Consider the following 25,365-nt stretch of genomic DNA (forward strand, 5'->3'; position numbering starts at 1 on the left):
ACTGCTGCCGGGCCAGAGCTCACGGGGCATTTTGGCGGTGGGGGGCCCTTCAGTTGCTCCGCATCTTCGGCAGCACTGAAGGGCCCCCTGCCACCGAAATGCCGCCGAAGACCTGGACCGCCGCCGGGCCAGGGCTCACGGGGCCCCTCTGGGATCCAGGGCCTGGGGCAAATTGCCCCACTTATCCCTCCCCGGGCGGTCCTGGGATGCAGGCGGGACCTGATTCAATACTTTGGATTAGCTCCTCTTTTTCTTAATAACAGTGTGTTCAGTATGTGTTTAAAATGTATTTAACATGCCTTGTAGTAGCACTGTTCATAAGACAGTCATCTGTGTAGATGCAACATTTACTTTAATGGGAATTCCACTTTCAGCTTTCATTCAGAATTAAGTATGGTACCATTAACATACAGGGACCAATGACTGATAGGACTTGAGCGCACACGTGCATAAATTCAAGCATGTGTATAATCCCAGTGAACTCAATGAGACTACTCATGTACTTAAAGTAGGACATGTTCTTAAGTACCTTGCTGAATCAGCATATTGGTGGGGTAATGGTTGAATAACTGATAGTTGATCTCTTTGCACTTTAGAATTTCTGAGTGAATTTGTGGCAACAGAGGATTTCTGTAAGATACCAAGTACAGGAGTTATTCTTATAAAATAGTGTATATATGTTGACTTAGATGGCTTAGTAGATTGGTATTAGATACAGCTGTTCCAGATTTTTTTAGTTTAACACTTCTTTCAGTGAAAAAAAATGCCTCTTTTGGAAAATATTTTTTTTGCAGAAAATTTGTTTCTAAAAACCCAAACTATTTCCATTTTTGAGAGCCCCAAATTGAAAATGATTAATTTAAAAAAAAGTTTTTTGTCAACAACCAAAGCATTTCTATGCAAAATTTCACTTTTAGGTACCTGGTTTAAATCTACGCCAGATTCATGAGGAACAAAAGACATTACTGTCTAATCACTGTTTAATGGTCTTTGTGAAATGGATTTGTGGTCTCAGTCTAGTAGTTCTTAGTGACCAGACCTCCAGACATCACAAAAACCACTGACACAATGAACTTGCATTAGCTTTCTAGTTGTCAGTTTCAGCAGAGCCAAAAACTGAATGTCCATGGAATTATCCTCTTGCCCTTAAGGCTGCTTTCACCAGGACAGAAATTAGACATTTTTCAGGGCAATATGGGGAAAATTGCATCTCTGCTGCCTCACCTGTACCATACTTGTTCTGGAAACAGAGGACTTATTCCCGAAGAGCTCTCCATCTGCCATCTTTCAAGAATATCCAATCCACTTTAAGATGTATTAAAAACAAAATGTGGACTAATTCCCTGCAACAGTCATGTTCTTTATGTAGACTTAAGTATAGAGAGTACATTTTTTACCAGTCTTGGTTACGCAACTATTTCTAATGTACAACTCCCCCAGGGTATAGATTCATCTTCAGACAATATTCTTGTATTTACACGTATTCAAAATAGATTGTGCATGGCCTTGCACCTGCTCCCATTGTAAGCCAATAGCAACACTCCCATTGACTCCACTGGTACAAAGTCAGACCCTCTGAGGCTGCACCAACAGAGGTAGTGCAGCATCACTTTGACAGCTAAATTATATTTCTCCAGATCCTTAAACCAACAGCAGTGCTCAGTAAACCAGGGGGACAAATGAGTTGTTGGGATCAATTCAGAATGTACACTCGATCAGTTCAAAGGCAAAGGGTATTCATTGTCATGAATGGGGCCACAAGTAATCTCCAAGACTGAAAGAATATCTAATACCATGAGATTGTCTGCAAGGTTTTTGGAAAACCCAGCACTAGACCTGCATACACAGTGTTGTACCTGTCTGATAGCCACTGACTATTTTCATTGTATAAGCCATATGGCCTGACGCTAGAGAGGGAAGGAACTCGCTTCTGCCATCCCTGTTGGTGAACAGGGGAAAGAGCTGACAGATGCTCCACAGGGGAAGGGCATCACTTTGTCTAAGATCCAGAGAAACTCCCAACTCTGAGTCTATGCTAACTACTGATACCAAAGAATGAGTGAGGTATAACAGAGGGAGGTGACACATCAAAGAAATATGTGCATGTTGGACATTCACACCAGTGGGTGGGGAAACAATCTAAAGGACTACTGCCAAAGATACTATGAAGGTGGGTGTTTTTATTATTCAGATAGCTGTATTGTTGATTTATTGTTGCTGTGTTTTCCCAAGCTGATTGTGTTCACTCGTTTTATACGCCAACTCGTTGCTTGCAAGTGGGGGGAAACATTGCCTAGTAAGGTGCCCAGGGCAGGTTTTTAGTTTTTATCAGATTTCTGGGAGCTCAAGTAGGTGGTGTTTGTTAGTTTTAAGAAAAACCCCATAGACATTTGAACCCAGCCCTTGTTACTGCTGACAATCCCTGGCAGCAGGATTACAAGGGATATGTAGAAATTCTACTTCTCACTAGACCCATGAGTCAAGAGGTTATAGAAAATTTAAAAGAAATTTTTTCTTATTTTGGTCTTTTTGGAGGAATATCCACTGACTTGGCCACAAGTATCAGAGTGGTAGCCATGTTAGTCTGTATCCACAAAAATGAGGAGTCCGGTGGCACCTTAAAGACTAATAGATTTATTTGGGCATAAGCTTTCCTGGGTAAAAAAACCACTAGATTTTTTACCCAGGAAAGCTTATGCCCAAATAAATCTGTTAGTCTTTAAGGTGCCACCGAAATCTTTGTTAACTTGGCCACAGTTTTCTAGCTCTGAGTTAAAGGTTTTGGGGTACAGAATAATTTCAAATGTAATAGTTCCAGCCCCTACAATCCTCAAAGGAATGAACTGGTGCAGAGAACAGTATAGCTTGCTAGGAGAATTCTACAAAAAGACCCCATAATAGCTACAGAGAAATGCCCAGCTCAGCTGCTTATGGGTCAGATGCCAGAACAACCAACCATAAAGGTAAATCCATATCTTAAATGGCCCTGCTTACAGGTTGGGAGGTAGAGAGATGCCAAGCCAAAGAGGTCTCAGGCTCTTTTCTTTAGCCATTGGAATGAGGGCCCAAATTTACCCAGCGTTACACCGAGACCCAGTCCTGTTAAAATTGATGCAGACAAATATGACAAAACTTGCTTTTGTTACTAGTCATATCTGCTATCTGTGATTCTTCATGGCTAAGACTGGTCAAGTTACTCAGCACAGAAGAAACAGGTGGCGTCTTCAGCTGATTTCAACCCCAGTTTAATTATTGCCTGACCCTAGTTGTAACAATATTCACAGCACAATCTTAAGAAAAGGAGATAATTCTGTTGAGAAGAATCCTAAAGCTATTGAACAGGAATCTACAGCTGGGATTTAATAATCCAAATGAGTTGAATGGAGAAAACTCTTCTGTAGGCCAGTAACTCACCTGAATCGATAATAATTTGTTCCTTGTTCTACAACCAGGCCCTATTCCAGTCTCAGTTCCTATTATCAGAATCTTTGTCACATGCTGAAGCTAGGGAACAATGGAGGATTTTTGCAGGCTGGTAGGGATCTTGGATGCAGGCATGTCGCTAAGCACACAGGTCAACTTGTGCTGCTGCTGGCTGGACCAGAAACTGGGCTTTAGAGTAAGCTTGGACAGCATGTATGTATATAGATCACACCTTGGAAAGTACATGTAAGAGAACTTAGTATGGCTGCCCCACAATTTCATTACAAAACCAGAATACTAGCCATTCACATTTTCAAAATGCAGGATAAACGTAAGAGCCCTTTGCTCACTGAATTTTTGTTCCATGTAGGAATTTGTGTGTGATTTTAAAGAGAATCCCTAACCCTGGATATTTTTGCCTGTGGTTACTTTGCAAATTTTTGTCAGGCTTTCAGATCTGGGGTGATAAATTCCTTGGTAGGTTAGATAAAATAGATCCAGGCTATTTTATTGACATGTACTAGTGTTACTCAGATGTTGCTCATGGTGACTTTTCAACCTGATGTCACCAGCAGGAAAGATGGAGCAGCTCCAGCATCAGTAAAAGAAGAAAGGACTGAAGAAGCAAAGTTGAATTCTTTAGTGGTTACCAAGGGAAATGGAAAAAATTGCACAATGTGCGCGATACACCGAATGGATTTGGTCTGGTAGAATAAGAGACTGGCAAACACAGCGTGATTTCTGCAAAAAGTGGGGAAGATCCATAAAATTATGCCAAATATTCTGTTACTTGCCAGTTGAGCCAGATTTTCCCTGGGCCCTGAAAGGTGCAAATAACTTTCCCTCACATTGCATATCCTGTGCAAGGGCCAAGGACAATCACAGTCCATGAGCTCAGCCCCCGGGTTTTCTCTGTACTGTCCTATGGGGCTGGGCACCCAGAGGAAACCAAAGTACAATACTTCCAGGGCTAATACAGTTTGTATGCTCCTACCATGAGCCAGGGTCTTACGCCAAGGTCCAAGTTGGGTGCTCCATTATAATTTGTGTCTGTCACTTGTAATTATCATGCAAAGAGAGATTGGGAGAGCTAGCAAGAGACAGAGAGAGAGAGACCAAAATTCCCTGGCTGCCTGGGGGTAAGTAGGCAGGCCCTGGGCTGTTTGTGAATTTGGGTTTTAACTCTTTAGGAGGAGCTCAGATGCTAAGATGATGAGAAGAGCGAGATGAAAACTGGAGTTTTCGTTTTGTGCGATAATCTGCCATTTAAAAAAAAAAAGTTCTGTTGTGAAATGGAATGAAAATAAAAAAAATCAAAATTCCCATGAACCAAAATAAAAAAAAAAAATCCAGTCAGTTGAAATGTTTTGTTTGGATACAATCAAAACATTTCATTCTAATTTTGACTTTTCAAAAGTTTTACAGCATATAAAATTAAAAAATCTTTTGAAAATGGAGACTCAAAACATTCCAGGCTGAAAGGGAGTGTTTTGGCCTTTTTGAAATGCTTTTAAACCTTTTTCTGTAAGATTTTCTGCAAATGGAGCATGGTATTCTGGCCTTGAAGGCTACCCGGGTAGTACATGTGAATCAGATTTCTGGGACCTGAGGATAATTATTATTTGTATTACTGTAGCCCTTAGGAAGCACATTCCTTGAACCAGGACTCATTGTGATAGGCACTGTACAAACACAGAACAAAAAGATGGTCCCCACCCTGGAGGCCTTGCAATCAGATATCATCTTTGCAATAACTTGATACAGTGAGAGTTGGAAGATTCTGTGCAACATGTTGGCACTGATATTTTTATCTATTGTTTTAGCTATATCCATTATCAGCACCCGTGGCTGGGAAGGATCTTTGCTTGGAAATTTCAGCTACTTGTCCATCATTGTTTCCAAAAAAAAGGGACACTTCTAAGGAGCATATGGTAGGGATGACATACTGGGAGCTTCTCTGGGGGGTCCCATCAGTTTCTGCAAAGTACACTTTCTATAGAGTGCTACACTAGCAAAAAAACCCTTCCAAATGTTGACTGGACGTAATCCTGTCTTACCAACGCTGGGACTGACTGAGATACCAGCAGCAGGAGAGCTGTGAGCCACCAGTTGTTTCAGTGGGATGTTGATTCTGAAGTCTAATTATAATAATTTAATTATCTCATTGTGACCTGTTTTGCAGCTGATCATTTGAGTACATTTGTCCATGTCACAAGTTGGCCCCTGGCTGGGGCCACCTCCTGCAGCAGGCCACAGTGCAACAGGTGCACCTGCCTTAGTTTCCCCTTTCCTCCTCTCAGTGTAAGCCCCTCCCTTTTTCCCCTGAGCCAGGGCCCCACTCTCCAGACCTCCCTGCCAGAGAAAGACCAGTCTTCCCACAACCCTCTGCTCAGGTCTGCACTACAAGCAGGGCCAGCTCCAGGCACCAGCCCACCAAGCTTGTGCTTGGGGCGGCACCTGGAGGGGGGCAGCGCGGTGCTCCGGCTCCGGCCGCCGGGGAGAGCGAGGCCACGGCTGGGGCTCGCCGCCTTCCCCATGGCGCTCTGGCCGCCGGGGAGAAAGGAGCCCCGACCGCCGGACAGCGGCCGCCGGACAGCGGGCTCGCTGCCCTCCCCCCGGCACTCTGGCCGCCGGGGAGAGTGGAGCCCCGACCGGGACTCGCCGCCCTCCCCCCGGCGCTCTGGCCGTAGGGTACAGCAGAGCCCCGACCGGGACTCGCCGCCGGGGAGAGAGGAGCCCCGACCGGGACTCGCCGCCCTCCCCCCAGCGCTTTGGCTGCCCTCCCCTGCCGCGCTCGGGCGGGGGGGGGGCGGCCGGAGGCTTTTTTGCCTGGGGTGGCAAAAAAGCCAGAGCCGGCCCTGACTACAAGGGCTCCCCTTCCAACAATGTTCTCTTCCTCCTCCTGGGATCCTGCCCCTGCTCAGAGATCCACCCTCCTACAACAACCGTATTGCTTCCCGCTCAGCTTTGCGTGACTAAGCTGGACTGCACTAGCCTTCTGCTCATGAGGGGTCCCCAGCACTGGCCAGTTGTCACCAACAGCTTTCTTCCAAGCTCCTAACCAGCAGCTCATGGTTTCTGCCCTCCTTCCAAGTCTTTCCCTCGGGTAATTCTCTGCTGCTTCTTCCTGACTCTCCTGGTCTCAGACAGCATTCACCTGTCCATCTTCTGATTCTCTTCAGCTGTTGTCAGGCAGCTCTCACCGGCCCCTTTTCCTGGTTGATCCCACTGTCTCAGTCTCTCCCCATTTATGTGGCCCAGGTGCCTTCCCTTAACCTCAGTTGGGAGGCAGCTAACCAGACACAGGTGCACTGGTCTCTTTCGTCTGAAATAGCCAGTGCTGCCTGTGACAATACAGCTATTTGGAGACTGGGGGTGAGGCTGTAGCTGCATACAGTGCTTGACTTGAGTAACATTGCATTGGCCCCAAGTTTGACTCCTAGCAGGGGTGTGCAGAGGAATTTAAATTTGACCCCTTTTGGAGGGCACATGCTGTGCCGCCACAAGGAGCTTGCTCTCCCGCCTCCCCATCCGGCCTGGTAGGCGCTCGCTCTACCCTCCCCTTGGCCCAGGCCCTGGCAGGAGCTCGCGCTTACCTGGCTCCCTGGCCGTGGGGCCAGAGAAGTTCTGTGCCCCTGACCATTATTGGGGGTCCTGGGCCCCTCCTTACCCCCCTTGTGCACACCCCGGATTCCTGGCCTATTGGCTGTTGTCTACTCCCCCAAACTGACCAGTCTTTATGTTTGCAGCCTCTTTCTTTTGCTGGCTAGCTGCTGTTCAGACTGTCACACGTTATATAGGGTTGGTCCTGGAGCAAGTTTTGTTCAATATCTTCATTAATGATCTGGAGGATGGAGTGGGTTGCACCCTCAGCAAATTTGCAGATGACACTAAACTGGGAGGAGTGGTAGATACGCTGGAGATTAGGGATAGGATACAGAGGGACCTAGACAAATTTAGGCCAAAAGAAATCTGATGAGGTTCAACAAGGACAAGTGCAGAGTCCTGCACTTAGGATAGAAGAATCCCATGCACGGCTACAGACTAGGGACTGAGTGGTTAGGCAGCAGTTCTGCAGAAAAGGACCTAGGGGTTACAGTGGACGAGAAGCAGGATATGAGTCAACAGTGTGCCTTTGTTGCCAAGAAGGCTAATGGCATTTTGGGCTATATAAGTAGGAGCATTGCCAGCAGATCAAGGGACGTGATCATTCCCCTCTATTCGACATTGGTGAGGCCTCATCTGGGGTACTGTGTCCAGTTTTGGGCCCCACACTACAAGAAGGATGTGGAAAAATTGGAAAGAGTCCAGCAGAGGGCAACAAAATTGATTAGGGGGCTGGAGCACATGACTTATGAGGAGAGGCTGAGGGAACTGGGATTGTTTAAGTCTGCAGAAGAAAAGAATGAGGGGGGATTTGATAGCTGCTTTCCACAACCTGAAAGGGGGTTCCAAAGTGGATGGATCTAGACTGTTCTCAGTGGTAGCAGTTGACAGAAAAAGGAGTAATGGTCTCAAGTTGCAGTGGGGGAGGTTTAGGTTGGATATTAGGAAAAAAAAATTCACTAGGAGGGTGGTGAAGCACTGGAATGGGTTACCTAGGAAGGTGGTGGAATCTCCTTATAAATAAATTAATGGAGAGATCCCATCTCCTAGAACTGGAAGGGACCTTGAAAGGTCATTGAGTCTAGCCCCCTACCTTCACTAGCAGGACCAACTACTGATTTTGCCCCACATCCCTAAGTGGCCCCCTCAAAGATTGAACTTACAACCCTGGGTTTAACAGGTCAAATGCTCAAACCACTGAGCTATTCCCCCCTTAGAGGTTTTTAAGGCCCGGCTTGACAAAGCCCTGGCTGGGATGATTTAGTTGGGGATTGATCCTGCTTTGAGCAGGGGGTTGGATGAGATGAGCTCCTGAGGTCCCTTCCAACCCTGATATTCTGTGATTCTATAATACTCAGCTTTTGCATGCTTTGGTTGATGGTTGGCCTGACAAATTTTGAACTGTTTTTTTCCCCAGTATAATTCTATTGCAGTTTATGACTTTCCTTTAAGTTACATACTGACTCTCCAGTCTTTCTTTAGAATATGTCTGTCTTGTGGAACATACCATTTGGTTTTAATTTTCTGGGCTAACGCTTTTTAGGTTTAGTTGCTGAACCCCCTGTTTTCATCTGCGGTTTCCTGCCAGCAGGAATTCTGGCAATGTGTGCACCTGGAGCTCTGGTTGCTGGAAGTGGGGGAGACGGGTGTTTTGATATGTGATATTCTATATTCTGCTAATTGCCAGAAAGTTTTACACCCTCCGCACCACCACCTTTTGGTTCATTCAGGCTGCGTTGTGCTGCTCCTTGGGTGTACAGCAGCCTTACACCTGATTTAACTGGCCAGAGAAGGGTTCTTCTTGCATAGAGCTGGTAAAGGGCTGCCCCCACTCCTGGTTAAGGGATACGACCAGGGAGAAAGTTACTGGCTGTGGCAATCCTGTACCTCGCGGGTCTCTGACTGCCAGAATAGAGCCTGAGGGCAGTTGGCAGCTTGTATGAAATAGAGCAGCTTTCAGTCTGCTTTGTTTTGTGCTGGGGACTGGGCCTGCATCCAGAAGCTCTGGGATCAGGGACCATAAAGGTGACCTAAAGCCACCTTTGTCCTCCTCCCCATTGAGCACAGCTTTTTGGACCAGCGAATCTGGGATCTGAGTCTATAGGGCAGTCTGACCCTTTAGTTATGTACCAATCTAGCAATTTAAGGTCTTGTCTACACTACAAATATAGCTGTGGCAGGCAATCTTCTTACACTGTAGTTATAAATATGGTTCCAATTTGTAATTTAGAGTGGACCTTAACCATGTTTCATAACCAGGCTAAATCGTTATCATGACTCTTCCCTGCCATTATTCAACAGCGCGGCTGGGACCCAGTTCAGCAGCAAGGGCCTCATCCGCCACAGCAGTCTAATACTCATCTAGTACTCCCTGCTATAAACTCCAGCTAGTGAGTTGCTACGGAGGATGGAAAAGAAAGTCAGATCCCCATGTTCCCTGAAGCCTGTTGCTGATGTGCCATTGTCAGATGGACAAGTTGGATGGATGTTTTTGTCCCAGGTCTTTCAAGCACCTTTCAAAGGAAAAAATAACACAGCATTTCAGGCAGTTAAAATATTGACATCCTGTTTTCTGCAAAAAACATCCATATATTCGTCCGCTCCGGGTCCACATGTCATTCTTTAATTTATTTTAAAATCTTCTTTTTTAAAAGCTCTCTTCATTCACACTGCAGGGAAATTAAATGCATTGCTTACTATATTATCATTGAACACACTGTCCTGCGAGTGTAGAATGTAGGAGAAGTTACCTTGTGCTAATGTTTGTGATTTGTGCTTTAAAGCATAGCTAATAGATTTATGGGCTCAAAATGTGATATCCTAATTTGTAGCATGTGTTTGCATTATGGTAAGGGGATGGCAGATATCAAGTAATAAACCTGAGGAAAAAATTAGCCTGTCATATGTTATGTCAGTTCAGGACTGGACAAAAGATTCAGTACATAGTACTGTACCTACAATAGAAAAAATGGTTACGATAAACAGCGGCATTGGTAGGACCAATATTATTCCCATTGAAGTCAATGGCAGAACTCCCAAAGAGCTCAAGTGTGGCAGGATCAGGCACAATGTCTTTTATGTAAAATGAAATATACAATATTTAGCTCTAACGTAGCGCTTTTCATCAGGACAGCTCCAAAGCACTTTAGGTATCATTATCCCGATGCCTGAGGAACAGGAAAGTGAAGTGAATTACCTAAGCTCACCCAGAAGCAGAGTTGGGACTAGAAGCCACATCTCCCAAGTCCCAGTTCAGTGTGCTATCTACTAGCTAAATAATGTCAATGTATAACAGTGTGGGAAACATCATTTACTATTGTGAAAACCTACTCATAACAAACACCGAGTCACCACCCAAGGTTTAGTTACAGGATCTTTCTCTTACATGATTTATTTGACTTTTACTTGAGAAATGTTTGGTCTTGCTTCTTAAGGATGTGAGATTTGTGAAAATAGCTTTTTAGGTAAAGAATAATTCAGACTGGAGCTATCATTAAACATTTTTTATTGCGTAGATTGTAGCCTTTGTAGTACATGCAAAATAAAAAAAAGGTGTCGGTTAAATCTGTAAGCATATAATAGCAATGTAAATGTCTTGGATCAGCAATGTATTTGGATTAGGGACTAATAAATCTAAGTGAACAGACATCTTTCAGGATACACAGTTTACATGATAAATCAAGGAGGCCTTTTCAAAGTGATTTTCCTCATATAAAGATAAAATATTTCTTGTTTACAATCTTGCTTGTTTTTAATACTGCAAAATCTCTATAATAGTACACTCTCAGTTCTGTACATAGTAAAAACATAAAACTATACCCATACCAGTGTCTGTTTTAAATGCAAAACAAAAGTAGTTAATAGGTTTGTAATGTATGTGCCTATAAAAAAGAGAGAGAGAAGAAGAAGCAGCTGCATCCTCCAAACAGATTTTAAGTGCACTTATGGCAGAAATAGAATGGAAGGCACCCCTGACTCATAGAAAGCAATATGCAGAATCTCAGCACTAGGCATAAAGCTTTGACTATACCAGGCAGCTTTATGTACATTTCAGGTTTTAAGGGTTCAAATGCTTCATGCAAACCTTATGAGGATATCCTCTGAACTCAGTAACATCACTGTGAGGTCAAAGGCTCCCATGGGTCACAGCATAATATGTTGCAAATGCTTTATTTTCAAGGGCTCATGCTTTGCAACATTTGACAGTTTCACACAATACCCTCCATTAAGACTTCCTGATGGCTGCAGCTCAGCTAAAAAAGTGGAACACAATGTGGAGTTTCTAAAGCAGCTCTTGTGATGGATTAGTTTGGACTCAGCAAAGCGTGAATTCTCCTGAAAATAATCTGTGAGCTAACAGCATGCTGACCTCGGCTGACAGGAAGGTTTTTTAAAGCTGGCTTCTCTCAGAGACAGCTCATAGTTGGCATGTTTGGCACACCTGGATTATTCATTTTTTAAGCCAGTGTCATCTCAGACACATTTGTGATATTTACTGGTGTGATAAACACCTACATATTAGCTAAGAGATACATCATAAGTCACTGCCAGAAAAACATTTTAATAACAATATTTTTTAGCTTTGATCTTCAGTTTGCTTCTGTAATTATAGTGAAGGGTTGACAAACAGTTGGCAGCAAACTTTCAGGATAGCTACTATGACACAAGAAGGCATTAACTGTAGCTTTTTATGGACATTCAGCATTTGGACATGGAAAGTTATATGTGTCAAAGTCTCTGATCTGATAAGGCATTAGATTTTCAGAACATATATTAGTTAAGTAATTTATTTATATCTGTCTTTTCATAGTAGACCATATCTGACCATTACAGTAAATGGCTGTAGTCAACTGACAATACAATTGAAAAAAGAACATTCTTTTAAAACCTGCCAACTGTCAGGTTCATTCTGCTGCAATAGCTTTATACTGTTTGCCCACAATAAAATGAATGGCATGACAGTGTTGAAAAGCATTTTTGCAGTTCTTTATTATATCATTGTGAATGTATCTTGCAAGGAATGAATGGAGGGCTAAAAAAAACCCAGACAAAAGCACATCAATCTGTTTATCAAATGGTCAGCAAAATGATATGCGGCTGGAATGGGAGAGTAGCAATTCAAGATCAGTTTGAAAAATGCAGAGTGAAAAAAAATCCAGTAGGGATAAATATTAGTAATGAAAACTGAACAAATGATTCTTTGTTTTGGGCCAGTATATTCACCAGCTGTTACTGCAGATTGATTTAGGAGCCTTGAAATTGGCACACAAAAAGACTCTCCAGACAGAGAGCTGTCCTTGAAGCATCACTTATATTTCTTTTCGTACTGTTGCCCGGATAGTGCTGAACATTTTGCCGATGGCCTCGAATAATGGGTCGCAGAATGTGTGGATGCAGATAGAATAGACCCGGCTGATGCATTGGATCTCAATCAAGTAGCTCCTGATGCATGGCACCACTGCCCAGATGTGCAAGAATGACAAAATGGCAAAGTAAATACCCCAGATGAGAGCCAGAGGAATGCCAAAGATTGCCGACAGTAAGCGATAAAACCAGTATTTTGTCACAGTGAAGGTAGTGAAGCTGGCCTTCCAAATCCCGTCAAAACTGTGTGTTCCATCAGGTTCAGCAATGACATCTTCAAAATCAATCTGCAAGCAAAGAGGACACAAAAGCAGGTTAGACAGATATTCACAACCGACAGATGTGTGGATTCCAAATACCCTTTGTCTTATCCATGATCTACTCATTATGGCCTCGGTTCAACAAAACACTTAAGCATGTGCTTAACTTTGAGCATGCAAGTCCCATTTATTTAGACATTTAAGCACATATGTACATTAAGCATGTACTTAAGTTTTTGCTGACTAAAGATAGGGTTATTCATATCCTTAAAGTCAAGCACCTGCTTACGTAATTTGCTGAATCAGGACCTTAGTCTCTGAATTGCATGGAACAGTCTTGTGGGCTGTGTGAAGCCTTTGCATGTAAGTGTGTCTAAAATATAAAACAAGTCTCTGCTAGTTGTGGCTAGCAGATCTGTTCATGTAACTGGAATGGAAGCTCAGATTCCTGGCCTGGAGTTTCCTCCTATAATAGACACAGGGAAATTGGGTCATGGACCCCGAAGGAAGGAGCAAAAAGAAGAACAAATGGGGACACCATTCTCAGACCTCCAATGGATATAAGGAGAATTGTACTGTAGAGAAATGCTGCTGTCTAACTGTGAACCAATCCTTGAAGAACACAAGAAGATACAGCAGACAAGCATCTGCTTTCCACTTGCGACAGTGAAACTTCATAGACGTAACTGGGGTTACTCCTAATTTATATGATCAGGGAAGTGAGATCAAGATTAGGCTCCATATATTCTAATGTAAATATGCAATGCTCTGGAATAGAAAACTAGTATTAAAAAGAGGAGCAGCAGTTCTGCATTGCAAAATCACAATATGCAATACTGTAGAATGAATGGCTTATAAACAGTAGTAAAGATTTCCATGCAAAGCCTTCCATTTTGCAAAAGCATTTAGAATATTTAAATAATGTTAGACTTAATCACACTAGACAGTGAATTACTGTCCTGTCTCTTCAGGCCCCTCTTAATAGTGAAACAAGATATTGTTGGGTTTATGAAAGTGATTAAGTATTGATGTTAAAGAGTTATGATACATTTTGTGTAATTTCCTTTGAATTCGAATGAAAAACAGCACTTTTGACATTGGGCTCATCTGGTTGTTAAAGAAGAAAAATTTCTTAGAATGAGAAATTGAATATTATTCATTTAAAAGTCTAAATTTTTGTAACAAAATAGTTGCTTTCCTAAAGCACTGTAAGTGGAGTATTATGTGGTTATGTGAAATTATTACAAGTCATTTATTTAGACAATTTTAGTGCATTTGGAAAATCTATTTTAATTTAATAGAATGAGGTTAAAAACCCCAATAAAAGTTTTTCAAATAATAGTGCATCTTTCCCTAATTTTTTTCCTATGAAGTCAATTACAGAGGAGCAAATATTGAGAGAAACAAATTTAAGTCATTAAATATCAACCCAACATTTTCATATCTCCTGATCATGTAAGGGTTTAACTTGCAAGGTGCTGATTGTCTTCAATTCCTACTGTAATGAGCAGAATCATGTTGCATGTTCTGCCTCCTGAATGACTGGACTCTTAATTCCAGCCACTTCACATTGTGACATCTATGTTACCATGAAACCAAGCTCCAGACTTCAACAGTGCGACAGGGACTTCTGGTGCATTTGAATTAGGCAGTCATTTTCACATCCTAAGGTGACTGCAATGTAATAGTTTGTAAAATGTTGACAGCTCAATGTAAATTGAAACCCAGAAACCCTAGATATAAATTATTATTTTATTAGCTGTATTTGAGGTATTCAGAATCTAGACACATTTTATGTAGCTTAAATCAAGAGCAAACAACATTTCCCCAATCATGTGAAGCACACACATAATCACCCCCATGGTAACCAAGCCAACTTCTTGAAAGGTGGGGAAGACCAATTGGCAAACCATACAATATATCAGGGGATTCCAGAACCTGCAGTTTGTGGAGGACGTGACTAATGAGATTCATCTTACATCGTGTTCTAAAAGTGGCCAGGCTCCAGCTCGCTTCTGGCAGGAGTGAATTCTAGAAATGAGGAACATCTGCTCGGAACATTCAGCTCCAGGGCCCATTCACCCTTGATAGGCAAGGAAAGCATTTCTGTTAAATGTTGGCATTGTATGATGGGGAATAGAGGGACAGCTGGCCTTTGTGATAACAGGGTTCTAGAACATTTAGGGCTTTATAGATAGTAACCAGCACCTTACATTTCACCCAGCAGAGAACTGGCAGCCAGTGGATATGATGGACCACAGATGCAATATGCTCTCAGTAGTTGCTCTGCTCTGAAGATGGGAAACCACATTTTCAGGAGTAGAAGCTTGTAATGGGCCTTCTGACTATCCCCTGATAAAGTGTAATACAACAGTCCACCTTAAAATGATAAAGCCATGAACGATTTTAGTGAGGAGCTGCCACCTAATGTACCAAGACTACTTCTATGACATGAACGTGTAAGGAGTATGCAATAGAGAGATCTGCACATCAGGTCAAAAAAGAGTATTTTACACTTTTGACACTTTTGACTACTTCTATTCCTGTTTTCCCTGCCAGCTCAGGACTCCAGCACCCTGTCTTGCTGAGCCAGACACTCCTGTCTGCTCCAACACAGACCCAGGGTCTGAATTACTTGCCCCAAAGCTGCAGGTTTACCTGAAAACAGCTCTCAGAAGTGTGCTTGTCTATAGCGCTCAGATGCCCAACTCCCAATGGGGTCTAAACCCAAATAAATCCGTTTTACCCTGTATAAAGCTTATGCAGAGTAAACTCATAAATTGTTCGCCCTCTATAACACTGATAGAGAGATATGCACAGTCGTTTGCTCCCCCAGGTATTAATACATACTCTGAGTTAATTAATAAGGAAAAAAGTGATTTTATTAAATACAGAAAGTAGGATTGAAGTGGTTCCAAGTAGTAACAGACAGAACAAAGTAAGTCACCAAGCAAAATAAAATAAAATGCACAAATCTATGTCTAATCAAACTGAATACAGATAATCTCACCCTCAGAGATGCTTCAGTAAGTTTTTTCTCAGACTGGACACCTTCCAGGCCTGGGCACAATTCTTTCCCCTGGTACAGCTCTTGTTCCAGCTCAGGTGATAGCTAGGGGATTCTTCATGATGGCTCCTCTCCCCCTCTGTTCTCTTCCACCCCTTTATATATCTTTTGCATAAGGCGGGAACCCTTTGTCCCTCTGGGTTTCCACCCCCCTCACTGGAAAAGCACCAGGTTAAAGATGGATTCCAGTTCAAGTGACATGATCACATGTCACTGCAAGACTTCATTACCCACTTGCCAGCACACACATATACAGGAAGACTCACAGGTAAACACAGCCATCTGCAGACAATGGGAGTCATTAAAATTCCAAACCACCATTAATGGCCCACACTTTGCATAATTACAATAGGCCCTCAGAGTTATATTTCATATTTCTAGTTTCAGATACAAGAGTGGTACATTTATACAGATAGGATGATCACACTCAGTAGATTATAAGCTTTGTAATGATACCTTACAAGAGACCTTTTGCATGAAGCATATTCCAGTTACATTATATTCACTTATTATCATGTTTTTATAAAACTATTCCAGTTACATTATATTCACTTATTATCATGTTTTTATAAAACCATATAGACTGCACAACGTCACAGCCCCCTCATATTCAAAGTATCTGAGGGGGGAAATTGTGAGACATTGTACGGCATCTTCAATGTGTTGAGTGCCCAACACAACCTTCTGGGAGCTCTCCTAAAAAAATAAGTATGTAGCCATCTATGGTGATTACATCCATTCGTGCCACATCATGCAGTCCTCTAACTTAAAGACATGCACTCTTCGCTGAATTTTCTAATACCACCCTTAGTACTCTTACTGAATTTTCACAGTCAGTATGTGGGGAAGGCAGTTTTTTAAACTTGTGCTTTAAAACCAAACATAAATAGTTGTTCATGTGCCATATTTATATCAGCACCCGATGATGCATCTCTTTCATTCTGGAAGTGTCAGGGGATTCTCAGTTTGAGTTAATCATTAGGAACATCTTTTCATTGTAGTCTAGTTCTTGCCCATAGGGATCATGGGTTGACACTCTGTTGGTAAGATACCTGGCCAGGCTAATATATTAATATTTAGAAGAAATATCCTTTCGTACACATTCCATAGTTTTGACTATTATAGCCAACCTGTGCAAAAACTCACCTGAAGGAAGTGCTACAATAAAGGATGCATATTTTACAGGTCTCTGTTGAAATGCCAAAATATCCAGGAAGCTTAATTGTCATAACATTTCCATTAGAATATTAACAGAAACATATTGAGACATAATAGTTCAGCCCCATGTCACACAAGCTAAACATGTGTTTGATATAATCCACGGCACAGGATATTTAGTGTGGCCAACATAACCAAGCAGAGTAGGTCAACAGGAAAAATGAACATCACGATAGTATTCCGCTGCAAGAAATTAAAACAATTATATAAATTGGTGGAAAGAACAATACACTCATAGGAGCTGCTCCAAATGAGATTGCTGCCAAGAGTATGAGTTTACTGGATCAGGATTAATATGCCACACACTGAGCCATAGTTCTTTAATGTGCTTTTCTAAGGCACAGCACATTTGTTACTTATACTATTCTCAGCAGCATCCTGCTCTACCCAATGGTTATGGAGTCTGATATTTTTAACACCTTATGGGATAGGGAATGTAATCATTTACCTCTTCTGTAATACCTGTAAAGATGACAAATCATGTACATAAATGGATAAGCAGCTAAAATTGTATTTCCAGGGAGACCATGTAAATCCCTGTAAATTAGTGCAGTCTCCACCCAGCTCCAGACACAAGCCACACACTCGCTGTAGAGTCATTAGCTGCCACGTCACCACCATGGGGGAATCCAATTTTATTCACAAAAAGAAAATTCCAAAATAACACTGTCTAATCCTCAAACCAACAGCTGATCTACACACAGATGGTGAAATCCTGTCCCCACTGAAATCAATGTGAGTTTTGCCATTCACTTGAATGGAGCCAGGGTTTCACTCAGAAATTCCAACCGTTTAAAATGGTTTCTAAACCGGTTTGTTTAAATGGATACAACTTCCTGGTGTAGTGTTGGTTAAGGATGGATAATATCATTTTAGCTTAATTTGGTGTGTAACTAAGCCTAAGACTTCTCCCCAGCCCTGGTTACTTGTAGGTTTCCATTCCCAGCCTAATTCTTCTCCCTGGTTCTGCAAACAGCAAGCTATAATGCCACTCTGAAGAAGGCTCTAATTGCACAAAAGTGATATTTGGTACTTCTCTAAAAGAATTATTTCACCAAATGAAAACAAGTTTTCTAACCAATTCAACAGCATATTCTGGCCTCACTGAAGTCCATGGCAAAACTCCTCCTGACTTCAAAGAGGCCAGGATTTCATCCATGGAATCAATCTTCCATTACGAAAATGTGTTATATGTGCAATGAAGACACAACTCTATGTATTTTTTATAGAAGCTGTGCAGAGCCAGAAATTTATAAGGAGTTTGTAAAATGTAACTCGACCTAATTTAAAATATTATAATAATAAAAATATCAACTTTAAAAGGTAGGATTGGCAAATGTCTTTTCTTCAAATAAGAATTACAAACATGGTTTTGTAGCTCATATAAATGAATTTTTGTTTTAACTCATATTAGAGAATAACTCCCTGTGACATCAGTATAGAAAACTAGGGGCTTTTCTCCTGTAAAGTTCTACAGTCATCCAAGTTCAATACCATCAACAAGCAAAGATAGGAAAATGGAATTTTTGTAACTGTAATGAATGGAACATATTGCTATGCTGGCAATCTTGTGCGTGACAGCAAAGAAATAAAAATACTCAAATTTCTTTGTATTTCCATTAAAGCTTTGTTAGGATTGAATGGTTTATACTTTTGGACTTTTATAAATGATGCCAAATTCTTTTGTGCAGCACATTAGCCCATAAAATAAATCTATAAATTTGCAAGTACAAGTTAACCAAAATCTAGTAACATATATTAAGAAAAGTAATCCTTGCTTGATGTGTCGTGACATTGTTTGGCTAACATGAACTGTCAGGTGGTGTTGAAGCCGGTCAAATACATTACAAAAAAAATGTATACATGCAGAAATGAAAAAAAGCATCATTTCCATTAGGACAGGGTCTGGATATTATATTTCTGTTTCAGTAGAAAACATGGAGTTTAGTGATCCATGTACTGGAAATTAGATGATTCTAAGACCTGCAACACTGATTTCTACAGCCAACCTTCCTAACAGAGAGTGGAAAATATGAGTGTGAATCTATGCAATGTGTATATTGCCTCATTCATGAACATAAAAACATGCTACTAAAAAAAGACATTTCTGCAATAGTTAAGATAACAAGTTTTAGGTTATAGTAGTCCTTTCCCCAAACTATACAAGGATTTTCTAGTTAAGCACATAAAACCTGTCATCAACATTCTCTTTTGTATCACATTATGCTAATGTAACCCTTCTGCCCATCTAAGTTGGCAGCAACAAGGGCCGGGTTCTGTATCTAGGGGTTCCGTTTCAATAACGCAATGCAAAACCGGCTCGAGCCCCCACCCAGTGACCTGGGACAATTACATACCACCCCCTGGGCACCTCTAAGAGGCAATACTTCCCCTCTCGCAAGCACGGAGTCTGAGTGTAACAGAAAGTGTTTAATAACATGAGGTAAACAACATCAGCATTAAATGGAAAAACACCACAACTAGAGTTTTTAGACCAAACCATGAGCGAAGACCCACCCCAGCAAATTGGGCCGTGTCCTCTCCCGTTGGTTCTTGAAAGCAGCGACCCAAGAATCACCAAAGTCCCAAAAGTCCACCAATCCCAAAGTCTCTTGGGTCCAGCAACCCAAGAATCACAAAAGTCCCAAAAGTCCGACAACCCCCCAAAGTCTCTGTCCATGATCAGTGCAGCCCCAGAGTTCAAAGGGGGGGGGTGAGCAGGGTGTTAAGGGGCACCTTACGTGATCCGAGGCCAACCAGCTGCTTCTCTGTGGGGTTCCACTGCAGCCTTCACCACGAAGTGCTCCACTCCACCCGCAGTCCCACAAACTGCTCTGGCAGCTGCTCCGCTCCGCTCACCGACCTGTGAGCCGCTCCGCTCCACTCCAGCCAACCCTTGGGCCGCTCCCACAAGGCTCTGCTCTGCTAGCTGCTCCTCCAGCCGCTCCGCTCCCCAACCTGTGAGCCGCTCCGCTCACCCCCGCTAAGCTAAGTTAGCTTAGCAATATAGCTTCAGGCTCCCCCACTAGTTAACACAGCCTCAGTGATTTCAGCTCTTAAATAGCTTTAGCTCTTTTGTGATTTCAGCTCTTAATGATTTCAGCTAGTAGTAGGGGAGCCCCAGTGCTGGTGCACTATTGGCCCAAAGTGAACTCAGCTCAGCAGTCTGTAACTAGACTCCTAAGGGAATCAAAGTTAGCTCTGACATTCAACAGTGGAGAGAGGAGGTAGTGCAATTGGTGTTTTAACCCCCTCAGGGAGGGGGCCACACCATCAGGTACAAATACCTGTCCCCATCCTCTCTCAATTCACTGGGTTTTGTAACCCATGCCCCTTGACAAGCAAATGCTACTTAGGTAATGGTGAATGACTCACTCAGTCCTTCTGTCATACACCAGTTCCACATGCCTTGATTCACAGAATCAGGGTAACAAAACTTTATTCTTCCTGCCCCAATAACAGAGAAACTGGGGATCCCACACCAGCCAAAGTAACCACTTTGAGTTGCTGTTGTTTCCTGCCAGGCGAGTGGGTGTGCCTATGCAAACAAGATCAGCCCCTGGAGTTCTTTTCCACACTCGCCATAATTCACCACCAGATGTCAGGGTAGAGCTCATCCTGACTCTGCTTACACTAATGTAGGTGAAACACAAAATGTATTCAGCAACATAAATGTATTTGCTTCTGCACTGAGTCAAATTACTCCTCAAATTAGTCCTGTGCATAAAGGGTTTTTAGGATTAGGCCAAAAGTCTTTACACACATCTAGAAGGACCACAGGATTGAGTTTGTCCTGGCTGGCTGTTTTATAGGAGAATTTATTTTTTCGACTGGCTCATAGTAGAAACATTAAATCTTACTGGGAAACTAACTTTGCACTGAAGCCCTTTAGCCCTTCTGAGGCTGCATCTTTAACTTAGTCTGTTTTTAACAAAAAGGTTATGCTTGACTATCTTTTTGGCACCCAAAAAAAGAAACTATATGTTTATATGGAACTCACAAAACTGTTAAAGTAAATTATTAGAATTGCCCATGTGCTCAGATATATTTACATATAATTCATTACAATGGTGAAATATTTATTTCAAAAATATGACTCCAAAGCAATCTCATTGCTTTTCAGGCTGAAAAGTCAAGAGTGAATGTTCTCTCTAGGCCTGAGTCTCAGTAACTGCTTGTCTTACAATACTAGTCTAACTGTACTGACTTCTGTGGAGTGACTCCTGAGGAGAGGAGAATCAGGCCATATTTCTTTTCTTGGCAGACATGCCTGTTCTAAGTGTAAGAGATGAAGATGATGTCATGGAGTCATGGTACTTACTATACCACGGTGGCACTGCTCAAGTCACACACAAATGCCCTAAAAGTACATAGGAACCGTTATGTTTGTGAGAGGCTAAACAATGATTAGTTCATGCCACAACAATCAGGGATTACTGTTCCAGACTAACTTTACCAAATGTGGGAACTTTTATATCAATTTTATATTATACTGCACAATACTGAATACACCATCTCATATGAATTGTAGTCAATGTCCCATTGCCACATCTTCCCATTTCACTTTTCCACTGGCCACAAGTCCCAAGCTGCTCTACAGTGATTAAGTAGGGATGTTAACTTGACATTGTCTGGGAATGGCGCCCAATGGGAACTGCAGGGGCAGTGCTTGCGGGCAGAAGCAGCACTTGGAGCTAGGAGCTGAGGGAGGGGAATTCCTGTTGCCATTCTGGGGAGCCCCCTCCCAGGTAAGCACCGCCCGGCATGCCAATCCTCAGTCCTGAGTCCCCCCACACCCAAACACCTGTTGCGGGGGGGCAGGGAGCCCGAGACAGCCACAACAACAGCCGGTGCGCCTGTCCCAGGGGCTGCCCGAGCTGCTCAGGCAGTTGCCGGGCCAGCCACACAGGCTGCTGAAGAAGTCACGGAGGTCACGGAAAGTCACAAAATCTATGACTTCCATGACTGCCATGACAAACACGGAGCCTTAGTCATAACTATCAGCCTGATCCCTCCTGTGAGGAGCAGATTCTGCCCACAGGCATAGAGATCAACCCTGTACAAGCAGCATCTGCATTAGGCAACCTATGCATTTTGTTATCAACATTTCTAGGTTCTGTTGTCATTTCCATTGTTCTGACTACATCCCTCTTCCTGCAGCATGTTCATGTCTCTTAGCTTTCCCCTCTGGTTATCAGTCCAGTAACACTCTGCGATGGTGAGTGACATCAGACTGATAACAAAAGGCAAAGTGAACCAAGCCATGTAAAAATAGGAGTGAAGTGGCTAGAAATATGGACATTAGGGCAGGGAGATGCAGCAAAGTTTCCCATTAGCTTTTAGTAGAGAAACTCACTGGCTCACAAGGATAAGATAAACTTTACTTGGGTTCCACTTTTGTCAAATATACCAAACGTAGGTTACAGGGCCAGTGCTACCATTAAGGCGAACTAGGGGGTTGCCTAGGGTGCCAAGATTTGGGGGCGCCAAAAAGCGCTGCCCCCAATTTTTTTTTACAGTGTTCCTCCCTGAGCACGTGGTTGCCACTCCACTTCTCCCGCCTCCCAGGCTTGCAGTGCCAATCAGCTGTTTGGTGCCGCAAGCCTGGAAGAATTAGAATTAGAGCGAATTAGTGAGAATTAGAGCGGGAGCGGCGTGCTCGGGGAGGAGGCAGAGCAGAGGTGAGCTGGGGTGGGGAGGTGCCGCACGGCTCCCTGGGGAGGGGGAGCTGCCGCGGGGGTGCCTCAGGGCGGGCGGGGGGGAGCTGCCACAGGGCTCCCCACCCCAGCTCACCTCTGCTACACCTCCTCCCCGAGCACGCTGTCACTGCTCCACTTCTCCCACCTCCCAGGCTTGCGGGGCCAATCAGCTGTTTGGTGCCACTAGCCTGGGAGGGGAGGAGAATTAGAGTGGGGGCGGTGTGCTCGGGGAGGAGGCAGAGCAGAGGTGAGCTGGGTGGGGAGGTGCCGCACGGCTCCCTGGGGGGGGGGGAGCTGCCACGGGGGGGGTGCCTTAGGGCAGGGGGGGAGCTGCCGCGGGGGGGGGGGCGCCTCAGGGTGGTGGGAGGGGGGTGGGGAGCTGCCGCAGGACTGGAGAGGGGGGAGCGCAAGGTGGAAGTTTCGCCTAGGGCGCAAAACTTCCTTACACTGGCCCTGGTAGGTTAGTCTGTAAAGGATTTGTTGCAGCTCCATACAGTCAGGCACAGATTTAGGCAGAGGCCTCCCTCACTGCAGTACATGTACACAGGGAACTTGTTATTCTAAAGCCTCTAGGGTGTGTTGTGACATGGCCATGACATGTCTGCAATGCTAATGAAAATACAGGCATGTTAAATTATGACAAGTACACAAGGTAAGGAAATGGGATTTGACCAATTAAAGGGTGCTAATAACTCAAAATAACCTTCTGTTTAGGCCAAAGATTTTTAAACATTACCAACTTCTGTTCTATGTCTACAATAAATTTCCTGACCTCAGCGGTTCTTTGTTTCCTACTATTCAGTTTGGTAAAGCCAGTTGTTGCATTGCTTGTAGCTTTTGTTAGAGAAATACTGCAGCTTCATTTGCCCTGGATGTGTTTATTAAACTAGTTTATCAGTGAGTTAAGTATGTTTGAACAGAGATTTATTTGCAAGGGGGAAAATTATATGAAGAACTTGTCTACTCTTTCAAGGTTTGTTTAAAGAAAACCTCTATTAATTTACAGTGTCTGAGATAAGAGTTATTGTTCTGAAGGAGCAGCCTGCTCAATGAAGAAATGTGCACTCTTTATATGTGAGAATAGAGATGGGTGCAAGAGTGAGTTATATATCAAAAGCTGCTGAGTTGGGGGGGGGGGGGGGGGGGAAAGTTCCTACAAATTCCAGTCCCAAACCTCCAGCTATCATTGCTGCTCCTTTTAAAAGTTTGTTCTTTGAGACATCACCCATTGGAAAGCAAACTTTACCATGTTGTGATGGCTAGGAAGATAACTAAGGATATCTGAAGGCCATATTTTCACAGAGGTTTCAATTCGGCCAACATTTCTGCAGATATAACTATGCATGCCCCAAAAAAACACTGCCATGTTTTTGAAGCATTACTGCTTGTGTCCACAAAAGATCCAATTTACATACGCCACTGATGCTCAGTTTCGGTGTGAACTAGCAAGGTGCTGAGCGCCATGATGAAGTGCTAAAAGCCCTCAATTTCCACTGAAGTCAGTGGGAGGGTGTTCAGCTCCTTATGGAAGCATTCAGCCCCTTTCATGACTAAACCCTTAAGCCCCCAATCTAGTAAAGCATTTAAGTATGTGCTTAACTTCAAGCACATGAATGGTCCCACTGAAATCATGGGCTTAAACGCTCTGCTGTGCTGCGGGGCCTGATCAAAAGCCAGGTGCTTAATGAGCAATTTATATGCATGAATATATTTCTATATAAGCCATAAAAAGGGGTTATTTATATTTTTTAAAACATGTCTAATGTGAAATGTTGAGGCTGATTTTAATGCCAGAACTGTGCTGTTTTAGGGCAAGTTTTTCCTCACATTAAATAAAAGCCAGTATTTTTTTGAGATTATATTGTATCCTTACAAGACTAGTAACAAGCATATAGCAGGAAGCAGATAAGATCTTTCCCTATTGTGCTCAATTTATCATTTAAATTTTTCCATTGTATTCAATTTCCTTTAAAAACAAGTCAGTTGAAGCAAAGATGCATATAGTCCCATAATGACCATAGCAGCACTGCATTATGAGTCACATTTGGGAGGGGAGAGAAGCTCCATGACCCATGCAATCTATCAGACGTGGTTCAGACTGGTGAATATGTTATTAAAAAATGGGGGGTCCAGAGGATTTTGTTCTTAGCTATTTGTACTTCCACTTACTTTTTGGATATTGAAAATTCACAGTTACAAAAGCTGGAGAACATTGTTAGGTGGTTGGGAACTAGGTAAAAGTTATGCAAGAAGCTCCCAATAGTTGCAGATAAAATGCATCCAAACTTTTAAATGCTTCCCTGACTCAAACATTCCCACTTCCTTTGCAAAATACATGCTTCCACACACAGAACCAACTGCCTTCCTGACAGTTATTCCCATGTATCATAGGAACTGAGAAGTTGGAAAAGTACATTAGGTCATCCCTGCAGAATGTGAGGAGAGGAGAAGAGTAGGAGAGGGATATGGGGTTGGTTTGGGGTTGAAGCAGAGGGAGTAGCGTTATGTGTCATTGAGCTGCTCCTTCCCTCTTTTGCCTGGGCTCCTAGCAACCATGTGATTTTACTGATTTTGATTTTATGATAAACTGGAGCACTGACATTGCATAGCACTTCAGAGCTTCAAAGCCTTTATGAAAAGGAAACAGTCATGGTGAGCTGCTGTCCATATTACAAGAAACTCCAACAGATATTTCACTCCTTGACCTGTAATACACTCCCCTGCCCTG

General features: G+C 42.9%; 1 protein-coding gene across 4 annotated transcripts in view; it reads right to left on the bottom strand.

The window, feature by feature from the left end:
• Positions 1-10,517: 10,517 nt before the first annotated feature.
• CAV1 (caveolin 1) overlaps positions 10,518-25,365 on the bottom strand; it is a 28,210-nt gene continuing 13,362 nt past the window's right edge. For all 4 annotated transcript variants that reach the window (XM_054023707.1, XM_054023722.1, XM_054023698.1 and 1 more), the window contains exon 3: positions 10,518-12,680. In XM_054023707.1, the coding sequence (XP_053879682.1) occupies positions 12,339-12,680 (342 nt within the window). In that variant the 3' untranslated portion in view covers positions 10,518-12,338. The remainder of the gene's footprint in view (positions 12,681-25,365) is intronic.

Source organism: Malaclemys terrapin, chromosome 1 (genome assembly GCF_027887155.1).
Source record: "Malaclemys terrapin pileata isolate rMalTer1 chromosome 1, rMalTer1.hap1, whole genome shotgun sequence".
NCBI lineage: Eukaryota > Metazoa > Chordata > Testudines > Emydidae > Malaclemys > Malaclemys terrapin.